Source organism: Sinocyclocheilus rhinocerous, unplaced genomic scaffold (assembly GCF_001515625.1).
Source record: "Sinocyclocheilus rhinocerous isolate Xijiao unplaced genomic scaffold, SAMN03320098_v1.1 scaffold10903, whole genome shotgun sequence".
Lineage (NCBI taxonomy): Eukaryota > Metazoa > Chordata > Actinopteri > Cypriniformes > Cyprinidae > Sinocyclocheilus > Sinocyclocheilus rhinocerous.
In genome coordinates this window covers 1-19647 of record NW_015630137.1, presented here as the reverse complement: position 1 = coordinate 19647, position 19647 = coordinate 1, and the positions used below count along the sequence as shown (strand labels likewise).

Here is a 19647-nt window from a genome sequence, read left to right as displayed (position 1 = left end):
TTCAGTCCACTCCTTGTGAAGCTCTCCCAAGTGTTTGAATCGGCTTTGCTTGACAGTATTCTCAAGCTTGCGGTCATCCCTGTTGTTTGTGCCCCTTTTCCTACCCATTTTCTTCCTTCCAGTCAACTTTGCATTTAATATGCTTTAATACAGCACTCTGTGAACAGCCACCCCTTTCAGTAATGACCTTCTGTGACTTACCCTCTTTGTGGAGTGTGTCAATGATCGTCTTCTGGACCATTGCCAAGTCAGCAGTTTTCCCATTATTGTGGTTTCAAAGAACAAGAGATACCCGGAATTTATACTGTAGGGATGGTCATTTAATGAAACTCAAATGTAAATATTCTAATATTTTGAGATACTGGGTTATTGACTTTCATGAGCTCTAAGCTCTAATCATCAAAATAAAAAATTAAAAAATCTTTTGAAATGTTTTACTTTACATGTAATGAATCTAGAATATATAAAAGTTTCACTTTTTGAAATAAGTAAAAAAAAATAATAATAATAATTTTTTCACGATATTCAAATTTTTTTCATTTTTTTGTAGGAAAGTTAACATAAATAGAGCTGCCCAGACATCCTTTTACCTAGCAACTACCATCAGCTCCCAGGCCAGCTGGGAGACATAATCCATCCAGTACATCCTAGATCTGTTCGGGTTCTCTTCCCAATAGGACATGCCCGGAGAGAACCATGAAACCATGACTTCTGATATGGAGGTGTTGACCTTCATCCCCACGGCTTCATGCTCACTTACAGACTGACCCAATAAGTGCTGTAAGTTACAGCCTGGTGAGGTCATCAGGACAACATCCTTGGAAGGGGTGTTCCATGTTTTCATACGGTCTTCTGGTGGAATGACAAAAAAAAAAAAAAACTATGTGAGTGTTGGAGGCACTAGTGTGTAGGCAGGCGTTTAGATACATTTTCATATTGTACATGTCTCAGAGTGAGTTACCCCTTCCTTGGATCACCACCTTAACAAGGAGCATTTTAAGGGATTTGTACATTCAACAAATGTAAATCTTAAAAAAAAACATAGGCTTCAACACTTACCCTTAGCTGTTACTAGTCACTACTGAAAGAGTATTAGTATCTAATAAACAAGAACTGGTATCTAATGAATAAGTGCTGCTTATGCACAGCAGATTTCCGCATTCTGTTAAACAGGTCTCAGCGCTTCCGGTTCAGCCGTTTATTATATGCTTTGTTAAATATGAAGCTCCTTTACTCAAGATGCCTTCAAAGTAGATACAGTACATACAGTTAGATGTAACAGTAGATACAAAATGATTATAACCAATGTCCATCACATATAAGTTTTTTTTTCTTCTATTTTTATTCCTTTCACATTGTTAACATGTGTATGGAAAATAACATGTATGTGGAAAATAATGTGTTTTTTTTTAACCTTAAACCGCATAAACACATTTCATTACACCAAATTTTTAACTTTAACAGATACTTCCTGTTTATAGTTGGACCATAAAATGACCATATGACCATTGCAAAATATTGCTTGTTAACCTGTACAAAGTAATGTATTTGTTTGTTTTACATTTATTGGTGTTTTGTAATTTTATTGTAATTTTTTTATTACCCTTAAAACATTAAAATAAAAATGCTTTAGTGTCAAGCTGTCTGTTTTGGTACTTGTGTTTCAGGGTGATAAATGCAGGTAAGAGTGCTCTGAATGAGGACCAGGCATGCTGTGAGGTTGTACTGGTTAAGAAGAAACCTATAGGATCCTTGACACCCAGAAAGCTGCCTACAAGTAGAAGGAGGTCGTCTCTTCCCAATAGCGATGGCATGGGCATGTTGGAAAATAATGTAAGTGCTTGTTCACAGTACCAGGGTTGAAAAAAGAGCATCTTAATATCTGTGATTAATATTTGCTGTTTGACGCTTTAAAAATAATAGACACATTAATACAGTGTCCAATTTTTTCAATTCTTAAAGTAGCTATGCTAATGTTTTTTATTGGCTGACCTTGGTTAGCATTACAGTATTTGATCACACTATCTTAGTACCTCTCACCATCTACACAAAGCAAGAGAGAGCAGCTGACCAAGGATGGTACACTCTCAGAAAAAAAGGTGGGTCATTCCATAAACATTCCAAAGTTCCCCAGCTCAAACTTTTGATTTTGTCAGTATTTTTTCTGAAGAAAGATAAACATGTATTGCGATGATAGCCAAAATATTAAATGTCATGGATGTACATTTACTATCCACTATTTTGTAGACAATTTTCACCTGAGATTCAGAGCCAAATTACATGAGGGTAAAAATGACTTTAGAAATATGGCAGTTATTTTTACACAGAGATTGGTAGGTCTATGAGTAAAATCTGTTGCATTATATGCCAATGGTGACCATTCAAAACTGGGAAAAAGCACTTTTCAAGGTTTTTTTTTCTCAGAAGTTTTCATGCCTGTAACTCAAGAAGTATTAAAGATAATAAGATAAATCTTAAATGCCCTTTTAGATTTTGGGTCTTAACAAACATTCCTTATAGCATCTTAATTTTTAAGGTCCTATATGGTTCCATTTCAGCGATATTGGGATCTTAGTATGGTTCCAGGAGTAAGGAGTTGTTCAGTTGCACACATTTTTAGTGGCCAAAAAAACAAAACAAAAAACAAATGTGGGTCACATTGCATACATATGATACTTTTTTCTTTTAGAAATGTTTCTTGTTTCCCTCTATCAATACAATTTCATAGAATATACCTGTCCAAGTGCAATATTTGTTTTTTCAAAGTTTGAATACTTATAACTCAAGAAATATTAGAGATATCTCAATATTATTTTAGATTCTGGTTCTTAATAAACATTTCTTTGGATTTTTCATTTTCAAGGCACTATATGGTTCATCCCAGAGATATGGTATCTGGCTCCATGTCCAGATGTTGAATATTACCTATTTTCAGTGGTCAAAAAACAAATGTTGGCAACTTTGTATACAGCTGATACTTATTGTATTTAATGAGGAATATCTGAAAAATAAATAATAATCAAACTAAATTTGTAGCTTGTTTACCTCTATCAAAACAGAACATACATGTCTGGGTGCTAAAAATGCACTGAAATGATCAAGGATCCCATTTACTCAAAATTTAGAATTACCCAGTATTAATTATTTAAAGTGTGAGAAACCTTAAATGTTTCAAAGTTTGAAAGTATTTTTTATTTCACACAACTCTTACTTTACCCGGAGTTAACAATTAATCCTGGTTATTCATAATCTGATGTGTCACAGTACACATCACTGTTATTATTTGCATATTTGCAGTGTGAACAGTTATGACTAGATAAACACAAATTCACATTTGTTTTTCAATCATTGAAAATGGGTAGGACTCGACAATTTAGACATGGAGTCACATTGAGATCCCAATATCTCTGGGACTGAACTATTCAAGGCCTATAAAATGAAGATTCCAAAAGAAACGTTTCTTAGGAACCAGGATCTAAAATCATACTGAGATATTTAATGCTTCTTGAGTTACAGACACAAAGTAGTAAAATAAAGTTTTCCTTTGGAAAAAGGAATTTTTTGGCATTCAGACAGGTTCTATGCAATTGTCATGATAGAGTGAAACAAGATACATTTCTACTTTCAATATTATTTGTTTTTCAGACATTGTTCTTTAAATACTACAAGTTTTAGCTGTATGCAAAGTGACCACAGTTTTCAACCACTAAAAATTGGTAAAATGTAACAAATGGGACGTAGGGCTCCCCATGTCTCTGGGATCGAACCATATAGGGCCTTAGGAATGAAGATTACAAAAGAAAAGTTTATGAACCAGAATTTAAAATGATATTGAGATATTTTAATATTTCTTGAGTTAAAGGCATGCAACCTTTGGAAAAATAATATTTATGGTATGTAGACAGGTTTTTTTTCTATGCAGTTGTTTTGATAGAGGGAAACAAGATACATTTCTATCATTTGTTCTCATACATTCTTCTTTTAAAAAAAAAAACATTTGTATGTACCCACATTTTGTTCTTGACCACTCAGTATGTGTACAATTAAACGATTTACTCTTGGAGCCAAATTGAGATCCATATATCTCTGGGACTGAACCACACAGGGCCTTAAAAAGCACAAAAGCTGTCACTGGGGCAGTATTTTAAGGGTATACAGGTGCATCTCAATAAATTAGAATGTCGTGGAAAAGTTAATTTATTTCAGTAATTCAACTCAAATTGTGAAACTCGTGTATTAAATAAATTCAATGCACACAGACTGAAGTAGTTTAAGTCTTTGGTTCTTTTAATTGTGATGATTTTGGCTCACATTTAACAAAAACCCACCAACAAATTAGAATATGGTGACATGACAATCAGCTAATCTCAACAAATTATAATACTTCATAAGACCAATAAAAAATACATTTTTAGTGAATTGTTGGCCTTCTGGAAAGTATGTTCATTTACTGTACATGTACTCAATACTTGGTAGGGGCTCCTTTTGCTTTAATTACTGCCTCAATTCGGCGTCGCATGGAGGTGATCAGGTTGTGGCACTGCCTAGGTGGTATGGAAGCCAGGTTTCTTTGACAGTGGCCTTCAGCTCATCTGCATTTTTTGGTCTCTTGTTTCTCATTTTCCTCTTGACAATACCCCATAGATTCTCTATGGGGTTCAGGTCTGGTGAGTTTGCTGGCCAGTCAAGCACACCAACACCATGGTCATTTAACCAACTTTTGGTGCTTTTGGCAGTGTGGGCAGGTGCCAAATCCTGCTGGAAAATTAAATCAGCATCTTCAAAAAGCTGGTCAGCAGAAGGAAGCATGAAGTGCTCCAAAATTTCTTGGTAAACGGGTGCAGTGACGTTGGTTTTCAAAAAACACATTAGACCAACACCAGCAGATGACATTGCACCCCGAATCATTACAGACTGTGGAAACTTAACACTGGACTTCAAGCAACTTGGGCTATGAGCTTCTCCACCCTTCCTCCAGACTCTAGGACCTTGGTTTCCAACGTTTGGTTCTGTTTTTCTCCCTCATGTGCCCATATTTGGTCGTTCCTGTTCCTGTCCTCATTGTGTCTTTATTAGTTAACCTCCTTTCACTTGTGTCTTGTTAATTAGTCATTAGTTCCTCTTCCGTTTGTATAAATTCCCTTCCTTTAGTTCTTTGAGTTGTTGGTTATTGCATGTGGTTATCCTTCGTGTGGGGATATTCCCTTCATCTTTCCCTGTGGATTTATTAAGAAGAATTAAGATTATCTTCGACGTATGCTCTTCTGTCTTCATTCCAGCACGTAAGCGTGACAATTAGTACTTAAAATGTACATATTAGTAACTCAATTTTACATATTAATAGTGCCCCAGTGAAAGCTTTTGTATCTTTTTTTTTTTCTGAGAATGCATGTACCTAGTCAGCTTACCCCTGCTATTGGATGAAATTAGAGTCTCAAAATTAAAAACAATACATGCCTAATTATCCATAAACTTGATAAATTTATTTATTTAGTCATTTAGCAGACGCTTTTATCCAAAGCGATTTACAAATGAGAACAACAGAAGCAATCAATTGTAGTATTAAAACAACTAAAAACAGATCCAAAACTAAAAGCTAAAACTTTATAAATACTACTTATACACATGTTAAAATAAATGTAAATAAATGTTTAATGTCTAAATGTTGCAAATGTGTCTTACTATGTACAACCGAACACCTTTTACGCCTTATCTGCAAATTTCAGAATTAAATGTATGTGCAGTGATTTGTGCAATTAGAGATATGTTTGTTAATACAAATGTTTTTGTTTGTGTTAGTGTATCATAATGCATGCAACAAAGAAGATGTGCACCTGATGTCTCAATACTATTTTCACCACTATTCATTTGCATTTTTTGTAGTTTGTATGCTATAAAATTAAATGTTTGTTTAGGTTCAGTTAAAAATATTTTATAGAATTTGTTGTAACTTAAGACACAGAATAAATGTTTAAAAGACCCTTTTAGAGCTCTTTTACATTGGTGCTTCATTCATTCGTTTATTTATATATATATATATATATATTCCATAAGGATTGCTGGATTAGCTTAATTTTAAACAAATTATGATGATTGTTGTGATTCAGTAAGACATCAGACAACAGTGGCCAATTTAGGCATGGGGGGGAAGGCAGTCGGGACGGCACATTTCTATCACTCGTTTGAATGTCACGTCAATGATATTATGTCACCTTAGTATTATGTGGGAAAGGGAGGCAAGGGTTGACCTCAATCACCTCAGGTCTCTCCACTGGAAGGCCAAGGTAGGGGATTCTATAAAGCACATTAAAATGAACTGATTTCATTATGGTTTGTTCTGAGCAAAAATGTATTTATTTATGGTTGGTTACTTTTTGTTTTGTTAGAACAACATAAAAGAACAGTTAATAATGCGCTTTTATATTGAGTGTACATTGTGATAAGCTTTGAAAATAACAAAATATTTTTTTTTAGAAACTGATGCTGTTGTAACATAAATATTTTTAGTATGTTTACCATTTTAAATGGTCTGCAGCAACAGAGCCATCAATACTGCAAGTGCAGGCGGCATTTCTTCAGTCGACAGATTCTTGTAGAGCTTCTTGGATTTAACCTACTTTTATTTCTTCATTCGTTTGAAATAAAATATTGTACTATATTAATAAATCATATATAGTTATTACTACAGTATTTTATTACTAAAGGGGTTATATTGATTTTTTTAAAATTACATGGTCAAGAAATTAACAAATAAAAAGTAATTCTACTATTAAAATCAACTAAGTTTCATAACTTAAATTTCATTGTTAGTCCAAAAACATTTATTGAATTATCCACAAACATTTACTGAGACCAATCTGCCAAAACGTATTTTAATAGCTTTCTACTTCTGCATTTTTATTAACATAATAGAGATGAATACATCGGTGAAACACTGCTTGCACAGATCTACGCCTCCTGAATAAGACCCAAGTGAACATAATTAGTATGGGAACTAATACAAACACAGGACATAAACACAGAATATGACAACATGGAAATTTTTGGAACCGAATGCAAAATAAAATCCAAGGAAACAAAATAGTTGAAAACTTAAGTGTGGGAATCCTAGGGAACACATGATAAATGTGACTGTAAATAACCATGTGTCACAGAAACACCTGCCTCACCAGCCGAATCAGCCTCCTGCCTCTTTGTCCCGGATGTGACAGAAGACCAGCCCCTCAAAATTAAACGGATTACAACACGGACTCATGGATTCTCAGAGCGCATCCTCACCGGAACCCTCACCCATTCGGACTTTCACCGCCTCTCTCCCCGCCTGTCCCATGGCCCGGCCAGCCAGCTTTTCGGGTGAGGCAACCTTCGGCAGCGGGTTCTTGCTGCAATGTTCCCTCTATCTGGAGTTGCAACCACACCTGTTTGTGACTGAGCGGGACAAGGTGTCATTCATTATCTCGTTGCTGTCTGGACGAGCCTTGCAGTGGGCCGAAGCCTTGTGGACTGCACAGAGCCCGGGGATTCACTCGCTGGAGGGTTTTGTGAAACTTCCGGGAGGAAATTTCTAACACTAGTGTAAAGCTTTCTATTTATTCCTCTGGCTCAGTGTATATTTAAAACTGTAAATATAGAAGCAAGCTGAGTTAGAAGCAAAACTACTCATATTCCACACAGCCTGTATGGTAACTTCAAAAATTAAAAACAAACAAAAAAAAACAATTTAATTAGCAGTGATTGACAGTACAAACACAAAATTGTTTGCACAGAGGACATGATGAAAATGCTGAAGTTTTAAACCTGTTAACATTTAATGATCATTCCTGACCTGTTAAATCAATAACCATCAGAAACGTACCTGTCACGGAAACACCTGCCTCACCAGCCGAATCAGCCTCCTACACCCGCTCAATCACCCGATTACTAATCACGGACACCTGCACCCACTTACCACACCAGTCAAATACACACTCACCTCAGTCACTCATCGGCTGGTCTCAAGGTTGCAAGCTTCTCTGTCCTGGTTCCTTGCCTCCCGATCTGCCTTTCAACCATCGGATTCCTCAGTTCTCGGCCGGAGGACCGGAGTGCCGACCCCAGATAAGACTGTGTTCTATGCTTCCATTTATCCCTAAGTTGAACTCTTTTCCGTTGGAAGCCTCTCCTAAGTTCCTATTATTAAACTCTGATTTACGTTAACCTGCCTGTCTGCCTCTTTGTCCCGGTTGTGACGCCATGTTAATACTAATGGCTGATATGTGAACAGTGCTTTTTAATATGCAAGGACTCGTGTACAGTCAAATATTCTTTGTCGCAAAATTGTTTATTGCTGTTTATGCATTAAATCAAGCCAGTGATTATAAATGGTCAACCTCACACTTCCTCTGTGTAGCTTGGAAATTATGTTATTTAAGTTGAAATTAAATTATATACTGAAATCTTTATAATCACTTGAGCTGTCAGTTACAAGTTTATCAGTGACTGAGTACTGAAATCTTGTCAAAACTCTAGTTATAATCATTGACATTGTCTACACTGCACAATGAGTCTCCTATTTACATTATGTTTGCATTGTGTTAGTTATGATAAAAGCATTCATGAGAATGAGGAAGTCAGGCTGCAGTGACAAGATTTGTGTGCTAAACAGGCATGACTGTGATCAGCAGTAGTCTACAACCTTTCATGTAATGGGAGTTTATCTAAATATAATGTTATAATCAACAATTTTCATGATTAGTTAATCTCATCATGTTATAGCAAAAATGTAGTAAATGCTTTCAGAAGAGTTCAATAAACCAGAACTGTGCTTGTTCATTGAAGATGCAGGACACCACCTAGTAGCGCATTACAATAATCCAGTCTTGAGAATAGGAATGCATGAACTAGCCTTTCTGCATCTGAAACAGGTAACATTTTTCCATAACTTGGCAATGTTTTGATTTTCAAAAGACTAGTTGCTGTCTATGACACTTAGGTCTTTAACTGTAAAGGAAGAAATAACAATACAACCTTAATGCAAAACTTATGTGTACAGCATTTTGGTCCAATGAATAATATCTTTATTTTATCAGAATTTAATAGAAGAAAATACCGCTCATCCAGTATTTAATGTCGTAAACATGCTCTGTCACCCTATTTTGCAAAGTGTATGATGTAACCATTTTAATAAGTAAACCCCATGAAACTCTGGTTTAATGTGATTTTAGAATAGCAAAAGTGGTTGTAGGCCCCCCATCCACGTCATGCCTAACAATGTCCCTTAGCTGTTCTAAAATAACTATAAACCACAAATTGCTGGGAAATTGCTAAGCAGCTGCTGTTTGCTCTGTTGTATTATGTAGGATTGTATTTTTCCACAAGACTCAGAAGGGCTGGTCTTCCATTACTGGGCTCTGTTTGATGGTCACGCTGGCTCAGGAGCGGCAGTGGTGGCTTCCAGACTGCTACACCAACACATTGTGGAGCAGCTCCAAGGTGTTCTGGAGGTCCTGACTAACTTGGCGTCTCTTCCCCCAACTGTATTGGGTGAAGAACCCAACTACCATCCATCCCCAGGCACACAAAGGGCTCTCACCCGAGCTGCTTCCCTACGCGGTGCCACTGGTGCCCCTGGCTCTCCCTGCACCCCTCCAACACGGTTCTTTGTGGAGAAGAAGGTCCAACATGAAAGCCTTGTGACTGGTGCCTTGGAGAATGCCTTCAAGGAAATGGTGAGGTCCAGTTCTGTGTAGTTTCCACAAAAGTACTGGATGTGGTTTGAGTTTGGTTTGAGTTACACTTTTCAACAGAAAGGAGTTTTCCAGTTCCAGCGATATTAGAAAAGAGAGAATGAAACAGCTGTATAAAATGTAAATATTTAAAATGTATGTTATTACATATATAATAAATATTTTAAATATATATTGTATTGAAATTTGGATTTACTTTAATGCTTAACTTTTAAACCATATTACAGTAATGTTTTCCTAAGAACAAAGGGGCAAAGAGTGCTTCCTCGATACAATTTGGATGAGAAAAAAAATTGTGTGTAGTTAATGTGAGGGAGAAACAGCCAGATATAGATGAAAAGTCGCATGAGAAGAGGCGGTGCCTCTACCTAGCTGTGACTAGCTCATAACCCTGTCATTGTGATGCTTGTTACCGTAAGTTAAATTTATAGAAATGGATGGACAAAACTAACTTGTGTCATCACTTGATCTTGTCCGAAACAAACTTGAACTTTAAAGTTCTTGAAAGCCTTTGTCTCTTACTGAAGAGTTGACAAGTTATTGTCATCAGCAACATGACATATCGCAATCAAAGGTAAAATAATAAATAAATAGTTTGCCAAAGGTAAAAATAATAATACAACTAACAAAAAATTAAGTGGTACCGCATAAACAAAGTGGAAAAATTAGACCTCTTGTATAGACTAATCTCACTCACAGGTATCAATGTAATTTCCATAAAACTGAACCACAAAAGAACCACATAGATGGCAGCATAGTGTACTATTGCTAACTAGAGAACTGAATGCACCTCAACCATGGTAAAATCACTGTAAGCCTGATCTCATGTCTCTTCTTGCTTATAGCAAAAACAATATGGTAAAAGACAACATTGTTCAGTAAATATTTTAATTTCCTGCTAATAGTAATTACAAAAATAGCATTAAAATGTTTTGCAACATAACATTTCTTATTAAATGTATACTGTATTTTTGATGCTTTAATATAGAGTTCAGTTGATGTGTGGCCACATGTGTGCATATATTAGATATTTTACAATAGTTTTGTAAAATAGTTTTCTTTACTTCATCTCCATGTCTCTATGCATCTGTGTTTATTTCAGGATGCCCAAATCGAGACAGAGAAGGCTATATACAATATCTCTGGTGGCTGCACTGTGCTTGTAGTGGTCTTCCTGCTGGGAAAGCTGTATGTTGCTAATGCTGGAGACAGCAGGTAAGATATATATAGGGCTATATATAAGGACTGTCTGGAAAGTATCCACTCATGTAATATGAAAAATATGAGATGTAATAGCCTACAGTGAAAACAGCCGCAGCTATGAGCAGCTGGTGATTGCAGGGTTGCCAATTTTCACGCATTTGGCATGAGACACACGCTTCCTGGGTCTGTCTACGCTCTCACTCTGCCCATGTAAATCTCATGCCAAATTGGCAACCGTGCTTGCGATGTGAAACAAAGTATCAGCTTTCAAATTCTGTAAGTTTTAATACCAAATTCAAACAAAAAATACAGTTTTGGCGCACTTAATGTGGCGTAAATCGTAAAATGAAGGTGACATATCATGAAAATCTGACTTTTCCAGGTTTTAAGTGCTATAATCAGGTCCACGGTGCATCTACCAATCAAGGAAATGTGAAAAAGATTAACCCAGTAGCTTTGTTTTGGTAAGCCTTTTTCTCTAATTTATTTCCCAGCAGTTTACCTTCACAGACATAACCGACTGTTTTTGTTACTCGTGTGTTTGTTTTTAATGTAAACTTGTGTGTGAATGAGAACTTTCTGTCCATGTGCTTCGGATATGTGCACTCAGAAAACGTATATCAGCCAGAGCTATTGAAAAACAGAGTTGCGACAAGCTTTGATCTCGCCGGCACTGCCACGCGGTCACGTGATCCATAGAGCTCTCCAAACAAACCAGCGTTGACAATACATTTGAATGGGCTTATGTAGGATAGACGACAGCTTCATTATACAGGTATTTGCAGCAATTGTTTTGGTAAACATTACAGCATATTATGCATTGATTATTACGTCGATGACATTTACAGTATCATCTTTATTCTGTTTTTTTTTTAACCCTCAGGTATTGCTTACTTATGTGACCATACAGCTTAACTATTTTTCAATTAAATAAGTGTTGTATATTTTAGTTCAATAATATTTATTTAATATTTTGAGGAGATCTTTTGGTACTAAGTACTATTTGTGCAATAATTATGGTCCATTAATGACTTAAAATATTTTTTCTAATATTTCTATTACTCATATTACAATTAGTGTAGTATTTAAGGTTAAAATAGAGAAAAGGGTTTTAAATTCCTAAGCAAAGAGGCAAAGTCATTTTGTGGTCAGAAAAAAAATATTTTCATTTGTAATGCCATGGTTTACCCATAGGTACCTGTATGGCTCTTTACTAAATATATCTAGAATATTGCAGGTCATACCTGCGTACTTATTTTTAAGTTCTTCATTTGAATAAATATTTAAACATGATTAAACACTAGGGCAGCCTAGATTATCATGCACTTTCACAGCAAAATAAACGTTTTTTTCTTTATTGAATAGTAAAAAAAAAAGCCCTCTTTGTTCTCTTTCTCTGGATCATTGTTTTCTACACTGGTGACTCTTTTCAACTAACTTTTTATATTTAAACCAAACAAGGCCATAATCATGTCTAGAACATTGGAGGGACCAATTGTTTTGAGGAAAATATAAAGACCAGACCACTATGGTAATAGTATTTATTTAAAGAAACTAAATAAATAAAGGATTTAAATGGATTTAGGGGAATAAATAAAATAAAAAAAACAGTAAAAGAATAAGAATTTTTGTAAAGTAATCAATCTGAACTGCAAATAATATTTTTATTTTAAAATATGCACCCATTCAATTTCAGTTGTATTGTTGAAAACGCAAAACAGAACATTGCTATTGTCATAATCAATTATAAATTACATGAATCATGTAAATGGCAGACCTACTTTCCATTCAAAACCGTGGAATTTGCCAAAAAAAAAAAAAAGGTAGAATAGTTTGCATCACTGGATATTGCTGGTCGTTTATGTCGGGGAACGCTACGTTTCTTATACAGTAGAGCCGACTGTTGCAACGAACGCAACTTTCACCGCACAAACTCTTTACTTTCAGTTTTCATTCTTACATTAAGCATTAACAGCAATCCAAAAGGGGGAAGCTTTCAACTGAACTGTATAGTCTACATGCATTTTAGATGTTTATGCTTATAATATGCTCTTGCCCCGTCCATGCACGTTAGGCTATTATTGTTACGGGGCTGACAAGACGTGAGACGTGCGGATCCATGTGCAAGCTTTTATTTAAAGCAGAAGAGGTCAGAAACACAGGCAGGGTCGAACAATGGCAAACAGGTATATGGCGGGCAAGACACAAGAATAATCCTAGGGCTAGCGTAGGTCAACGATCGGCGAACAGAATCAAAAGGGCGAGACTAGAGGGATAAATCCAGGAAAACAGGCAAAGATCAGAAACCAAGAAAACAGACAGGGCAAGACTAGGCTAGGACTGGGAAACTAACGAGGGCTCTGTAAAGAAGCTATCACTGACAATAAAATGTGACCAGGAAAACAGGCAAAGATCAGAAACCAAGAAAACAGACAGGGCAAGACTAGGCTAGGACTGGGAAACTAACGAGGACTCTGTAAAGAAGCTATCACTGCTGGCGATAAGCGCATACAATACTCGGCAGTTTGATAGGAGTCAGATTGAGTGATATATAGTGAATGTGTGATTGGATACAGCTGTGTGCAATCAGTGCTGTGTGCAATCAGTACAATGGATGATGGGATATGTAGTCCGGGATGATGCAACAGTTTGTGTAGTGCGAGAGTCAATGTAATGGAAAGGGTGACCTATGATGGCAAGCAGACGGAAGTTCATGGACCGGATTCGTGACAATTATGAGCGTGTTTTTTAAAACATTAAAACCACTCAGGTAATTTCAGTGGTAGGCTATGATACATATTCATGTAGCCTATTAAACTCCCCGTAACTCACAAACTCCCCGTGATAGCGCGCAAATATTTCTGCCCGTTTACGCTCGTTGTCAGCCTCTGCTGCTTTTCTGTAACAGACTAAAGCTCCGCGTGAATTCAGCGCACCTTGCATTCAGCTAATAAAAGAAAAATGCTGCAATTTTCTGGTGTTATTTTATTATTGTTGGGGCAGTCTACAACTATATCTTAAACTTCTTAAAATACAGTCCACTTCAGATTGAATTTGATCACTGCATAAAAAAATTGACGCAATCTTTATCTAATTCTGATTGGGTGGGCAAGACTGTCATTTGGGTGGGCTTAGCCCACCTCTGCACATTCCTGGAGCCGGCCGCTCCAAGCTGAACTTAAAAGTTGGCAACCCTGTGATTGGCAGCTTCATCACGACCCATCCACCCATGCATCACGTCTCATGCACAGTTTTTTGGTGAAACATCAAATCACCCAGGTAACAGCCCAGATTTAGCACCCTGCAATTTCTGGCTTTTCCCAAAACTAAAATCACCTTTGAAAGGGAAGACATTTCAGACCTTCGATGGGATTCAGGAAAATATAATGAGGCCGCTGTTGCCGATTCCAACAAAGGATTTTGCAGAGTGTTTTGAACAGTGGAAGAGATGCTGGGAGAACTGTGTGAGGTCCCAAGATGTCTACTTTGAAGGTGTCTGAGGTGTTATTGTCCTGTGTACAATATCTCTTGTATCTTCTTTGATAAATGTCTGTATTTTTCATATTCCATGGCTAGATACTTTCCCGACAGCCCTCGTATGAAACATTTATGCACATGTATACAGATTTTATAATTTTCTTATATGTACATATATGCGTGTGTGTGTGTGTGTTTTATTCCTCAGAGCCATTATAATTAGAAATGGAGAGATAATTCCTATGTCCACAGAGTTTACCCCTGAGTCAGACAGACAAAGTCTTCAGTTCCTTGTAAGTTGCAATATCTTTTGCTCTTTTTATCTTTTAACTATTTACACTCTATGTCAAGGAAACCAAATTCTTTGACATAATCTTATAATAATATTATTGTTATTATATTAATCTTTTTATGATTATAAATTGTCTTATGCCTCTCATAAATATTTTAAAAGATATTATAAAGCCATGTTTATTTTAATATTTAAAAGATATTATAAAAAGTGTTAAAGCCCTTGACCTTTTAAATGGTTTACTAATACTAAGTGGGAAGTAGAAAGTTCAACTCCTTTCCAGAATGCTGATGCTCTGACTCTATGAATGAATGCCACTCTGAACTATGGATGTCAGGGTTGGTTGAATGGACTCACTTGCAGGAAGTCTGGGCTCTTTAATAATAATAAAACAAAACAAAAACGACCCCAAGGGAAACAAGGCAGACAGGCCAGGACAGGACAGGGCACAGCAAGGCGAGGCAGGATCAGGAAGGGCAGGACAAGATAGGAACCAACAAAGGGCACATTCAATGATGTTCTGGCACAAGACTGCAAACACAAGGAGAATAAACAGGGAGCAAACATGGAGGGTAACGAAGGACAACAGGTGGGGCAACAATTAAAGCTGCAAGCAAAGTTGAAAGGGCCCTCACACCCAGGCTCACTGCCACCCGGTGGCTTTAGGAAAACAGCAAACGGTCAGCAATATGCATTTAAAGTGGTAAATATAGGAGGAATATGTCAAAGTCATTTATATGTGCCAAACTTTCTGCTGCAAGCTAGTGGTGCTATGACTATAACTGAATATTGGCATGTAGAAGTCTTCAAGCCAGGACAGATCAAACATATGAAGTTTGGTGCAGATTGAACATGGTATGTTTGAGTTAGTGTAAAACATGACATATCCTGTTGCCAACAGGTGGCACTATGATTATAACTGTATATTGGCCTTTAGATGTGTTCAGGCCAGGACACTTATCAAACATGCGAAGTTTGGGGCAGATCGGACATTTAACAACAACTTCCTTACAACAACTTCCTTTTCCATGACGAAACATGGAACTTTGTCAGGTAGCCAAGGGCACACTCTTTAACGAAAAATCAAGATCTTTGGATTCTGACATTGCAGAGGCCTTTAGAGTAGAGTAGACTAACCAAACATAATGTCGATGTCATTAAATCTCTAGGAGGAGTTCGTTAGAGCATAAAGCATGCCACTTCCTGTTGCCAACAGGTGGCGCTATGACTGTAACTGAACATGGGCATGTGTTCAGGACAGGACTCTTATAAAGCATGTGAAGTTTGGGGCAGATCGGACATTGTCTGCCTGAATTATAACAACTTCCTGTTTCATGGCGAAACATCTAAGTTTGTCAGGCCACCACGGACATGCCCTTCAATGAAAACTCAAGATCTTCGCAATTTAATGTTATAAAGGGCTTTAGATTACACTGACCAAATTTGGTGTTGATCTGTTGAAATCTCTAGGAGGAGTTCGTTTAAATACAACGCCTGAAAATGGCAAAAACTGCACAAAACTTGCCTAGAAAATTAAAAATAACAGACTTCCTGTTGGGCTTCATACTTCGTACTGGGGGACACTTTTGTAGATATTGGTGTGTTGCATGTATCTACCGAATTTCGTACTTGTATGTGAAACATAGCTTGAGGGGCACTGTATTAAAATTTTATAGGTGGTGCTATTGAGCCATTTTCCACACCCACTTCTGAAACCCATAACCATATTCGCCACTTCTGGCGCGTGTGCAAAGTTTCATGAGTTTTCGAGCATGTTTAGGCCCTCAAAATGCGATTGATTTTGGAGAAGAAGAAGAAGAAGAAACTGAGCAATTCCAATAAGGTCCTTGCACCATCGGTGCTTGGGCCCTAATAATCAGGCAACAAGATGGGCAGGGTCAAGACAATAGACATGAGAGCAGATGGCACACAGAAGCAAATAAAACAAAAGCCAAAAAAGAAACCGGGCTTGCAGACGAGATTGCGTGAAAACAAGATATGAAAACAAGACATGACAGGATTGTCAGGGCTTCATGGGCGTAGAAGATGTGGGGGGCATAAAAATCAGAAACATTTTAGACTGATGAAACGTGAAGACATTTAACACACGATTGTGACAATATATGGTTAATGTGTGTTTTTCAAGTCATCTCCAGGTAATAAAGTATATGAATTTGACATAGCATTTATTACAGTATAGAAACTATTCTGCCTTATTCTGTGATAACAATTGGAATATATACTGTATATAAACAAATCATAATAATTAACACTTCTATTCCTCTCATTTCTGAAATGATGGCTATGCCCATGCAGGGCTCTGTCACAAAACTACAAATAATCTAGACTGAAGTGACAGAACCCTGACAATGGATGCATAGTGTATGGCGCAGCCAGGCAAAAACTTTTCAACCTTTCAATTTAAAAGAGTTCAAACTTACAGGGAATTTTGACAGAATCAGTGTTTTATGACTGACCTGCTAAATTGTCCAGTGATTAATTGACTGTAGCTATCAGTTCTGAAAGGGATAATACTTCTTTGGCCACAGAGAATAATATTGTATCCTATTTATATATACACTATTTATTAACATAGTAATAACATGGTTGACAGTTAAAGACAACTTTAAGGCAAGTTTAAGGCAATATAACTTGCGAGCACAAAGCAAAAGACACTTCTCTTCAAATACAGACAAGAAGACTTTAAGTTATTATAAAGCCCAAAGCATACCTCCTTTTTTTAAAGCCCAAAGTGTTCTTCGGCCATTCGCATTCCACTACGAACTCCGCATACTGTCCTTGCATACAATCACCTTTCACAAGTGATGTTGTACATGCATTGTCCGTGTGGACATTAAATCAGGCAGATGTTCCCAGACCCTCTTGATGATTTTTTTTTTTTTTAACTTGTTAAAATGTTTTTGTACTTGTTTAAAATAGAGTTGCAGGTATCTCTTAATCCCCTCAGATAAGCACTTGTTTACACAGGCATATATTGTTTTGAATTCACTGTCACTTATAATGTATCAAATCCAAATGAGTTAATGTCAAATTTAATGTATATAGTGATTTTGTTGACATCATTGTTTTATAATTTTGTAGGTATAGTTTGCCATGTCTGTTGGGCTTTAGATGATTATTTCTGTCTGTATTTGTTTTTAGGGTTTCATGCAACCCCATCTGTTAGGAGGAGAGTTCACACACTTGGAGTTCCCCAGAAGGGTGCAACGAAAGGAGGTGGGCAAGAAGATGTTGTACCGGGACTTCACAATGACTGGCTGGTGAGGATATTACATTTGCTGTCATATTCCATCACGATTGTGTTTGTTTGTGTAGCAAGAAATATTGCTTCCTTTATTATAAAAATCAAAACTTTGTTTTATTAAACTGCTTTCAAAACTCCAAATGGCAACAGTGGAATCCAACCATATTTATTTCTAATAAATTTATGGTCTCCTCCAGGATATTTTTTTTCAGGGGTTAAAAATTGAATATTTTTAGTTGTTGTTGTTGTTGTTGTTGTGTGGTTCAGTGGTGTAAAGTATATGAGTACATGTAATTAGGTACTGTAGCGGCCTAAAAACTAACTAAAGCCGCAGGAGCTGAGTGAGGGAATAACTTGTGACACGTCAATCATCCTTTAAATTTGCGTCTTGAGATTTCTTTTATCCACCGACAACTTGTACATTGAGGCATGCATTTCTTGAAGGATCGGCAGATTATCAATTCAATGCAAAAGTTTGAATATACGGTCAACAAAAAAATGCGTGCTCCCACACATCAATTAACTCTCAAATAATTAATGACACTCCTACATTTTCCCACAGTCACATGACATCACACATGAATATTTACATGGCTCCTATATTCCATCCCCTAATTATTGTAATCTTAACAATAATTACATTCATTGAATTCACATAGGAGACATTCAAAGACCCAAGATCTTAAAATACATGAATTCATTTTTCATACATCAATCAATGTCTGTGTATTTATAAAAACAACATTATTTGATAGAGTCCATGTAAAGTCCTTAATACTTTAATGTTAATGAGTGATTTTTAACTCAGTCATATCAATGTGTGAAGTCAATATCTATAACAGTTCGATGTCAATGTCTATATTGACCAATCCAAAAAAAAAAAAACTTTTTTTAAGGAAAATGTCAAATATCTGCCTCCTGCAGAAGGCAGATTTTCGTCACTGGTCTATTTAAATAATTGGTCTTAGTTTTAAGTCGCACCTGACGTACAAAGCCTTTTTTGTCTGGAAAGGTTTGGATCACTTTCCCAATTATCCATGAATTACGGGGTGCTGAATCATCGACCAAAAGCACAATATCTCCTGGAATGAAGTTGCGGACTGCCGCTGACCACTTCTGTCGCTCTTGCAATTGAGGTAAATACTCCTTTGTCCATCGTTTCCAGAACAGATCCGATATATATTGCACTTGTTTCCATCGTCGACGAGCATATATATCTTCTTTTTGAAAGATCCCTGGTGGTAATGATGGTGCAGTCTTTAAAAGCAACAAATGATTAGGTGTAAGTGCTTCCAAATCATTGGGGTCAGTAGATTCCTTAGTGATGGGACGTCCATTAATGATTGCTTCAACTTCACATAGAACTGTATGAAGACAATCTTCATCAAGGGTTTGTGTTCTTAAGGTAGCATTAAGAACTTTCCTTACAGACCTAATCAATCTTTCCCATGTGCCTCCATGATGTGAACCAGTTGGAGGATTAAAATTCCACTTGATTCCTTTCTTCAGAAGCATGTTATTAATCTGAGATTGGTTCCAGTCTTCACATTTTCGTCACTGGTCTATTTAAATAATTGGTCTTAGTTTTAAGTCAAAAACTTACAAAGCCTTTTTTATCTGGAAAGGTTTGGATCACTTTTCCAATTATCCATGAATTACGGGGTGCTGAATCATCGACCAAAAGC

The 19647-nt window shown here is 36.6% G+C and overlaps 1 protein-coding gene across 2 annotated transcripts; it reads left to right on the top strand.

Annotated features, from left to right (window-relative positions):
- Positions 1-556: 556 nt before the first annotated feature.
- LOC107739941 (protein phosphatase 1H-like) lies at positions 557-17982 on the top strand. 2 transcript variants are annotated; one of them, XM_016552190.1, is made up of 7 exons: positions 557-884; positions 1668-1833; positions 2031-2099; positions 9339-9707; positions 10828-10940; positions 14614-14698; positions 17860-17982. In XM_016552190.1, coding segments are annotated over exons 1-7 (927 nt in total). In that variant the 5' UTR covers positions 557-882. The 2 variants fall into 2 exon arrangements, with proteins under 2 accessions (XP_016407676.1, XP_016407677.1); XM_016552191.1 differs by lacking the exon at positions 2031-2099.
- Positions 17983-19647: the final 1665 nt, after the last annotated feature.

Coding starts and splice junctions, on each gene's coding strand:
- LOC107739941 (XM_016552190.1), top strand. Junction 9,708..10,827: donor AGAATGCCTTCAAGGAAATG/GTGAGGTCCAGT, acceptor TGTTTATTTCAG/GATGCCCAAATCGAGACAGA. Junction 14,699..17,859: donor GACAAAGTCTTCAGTTCCTT/GTAAGTTGCAAT, acceptor ATTTGTTTTTAG/GGTTTCATGCAACCCCATCT.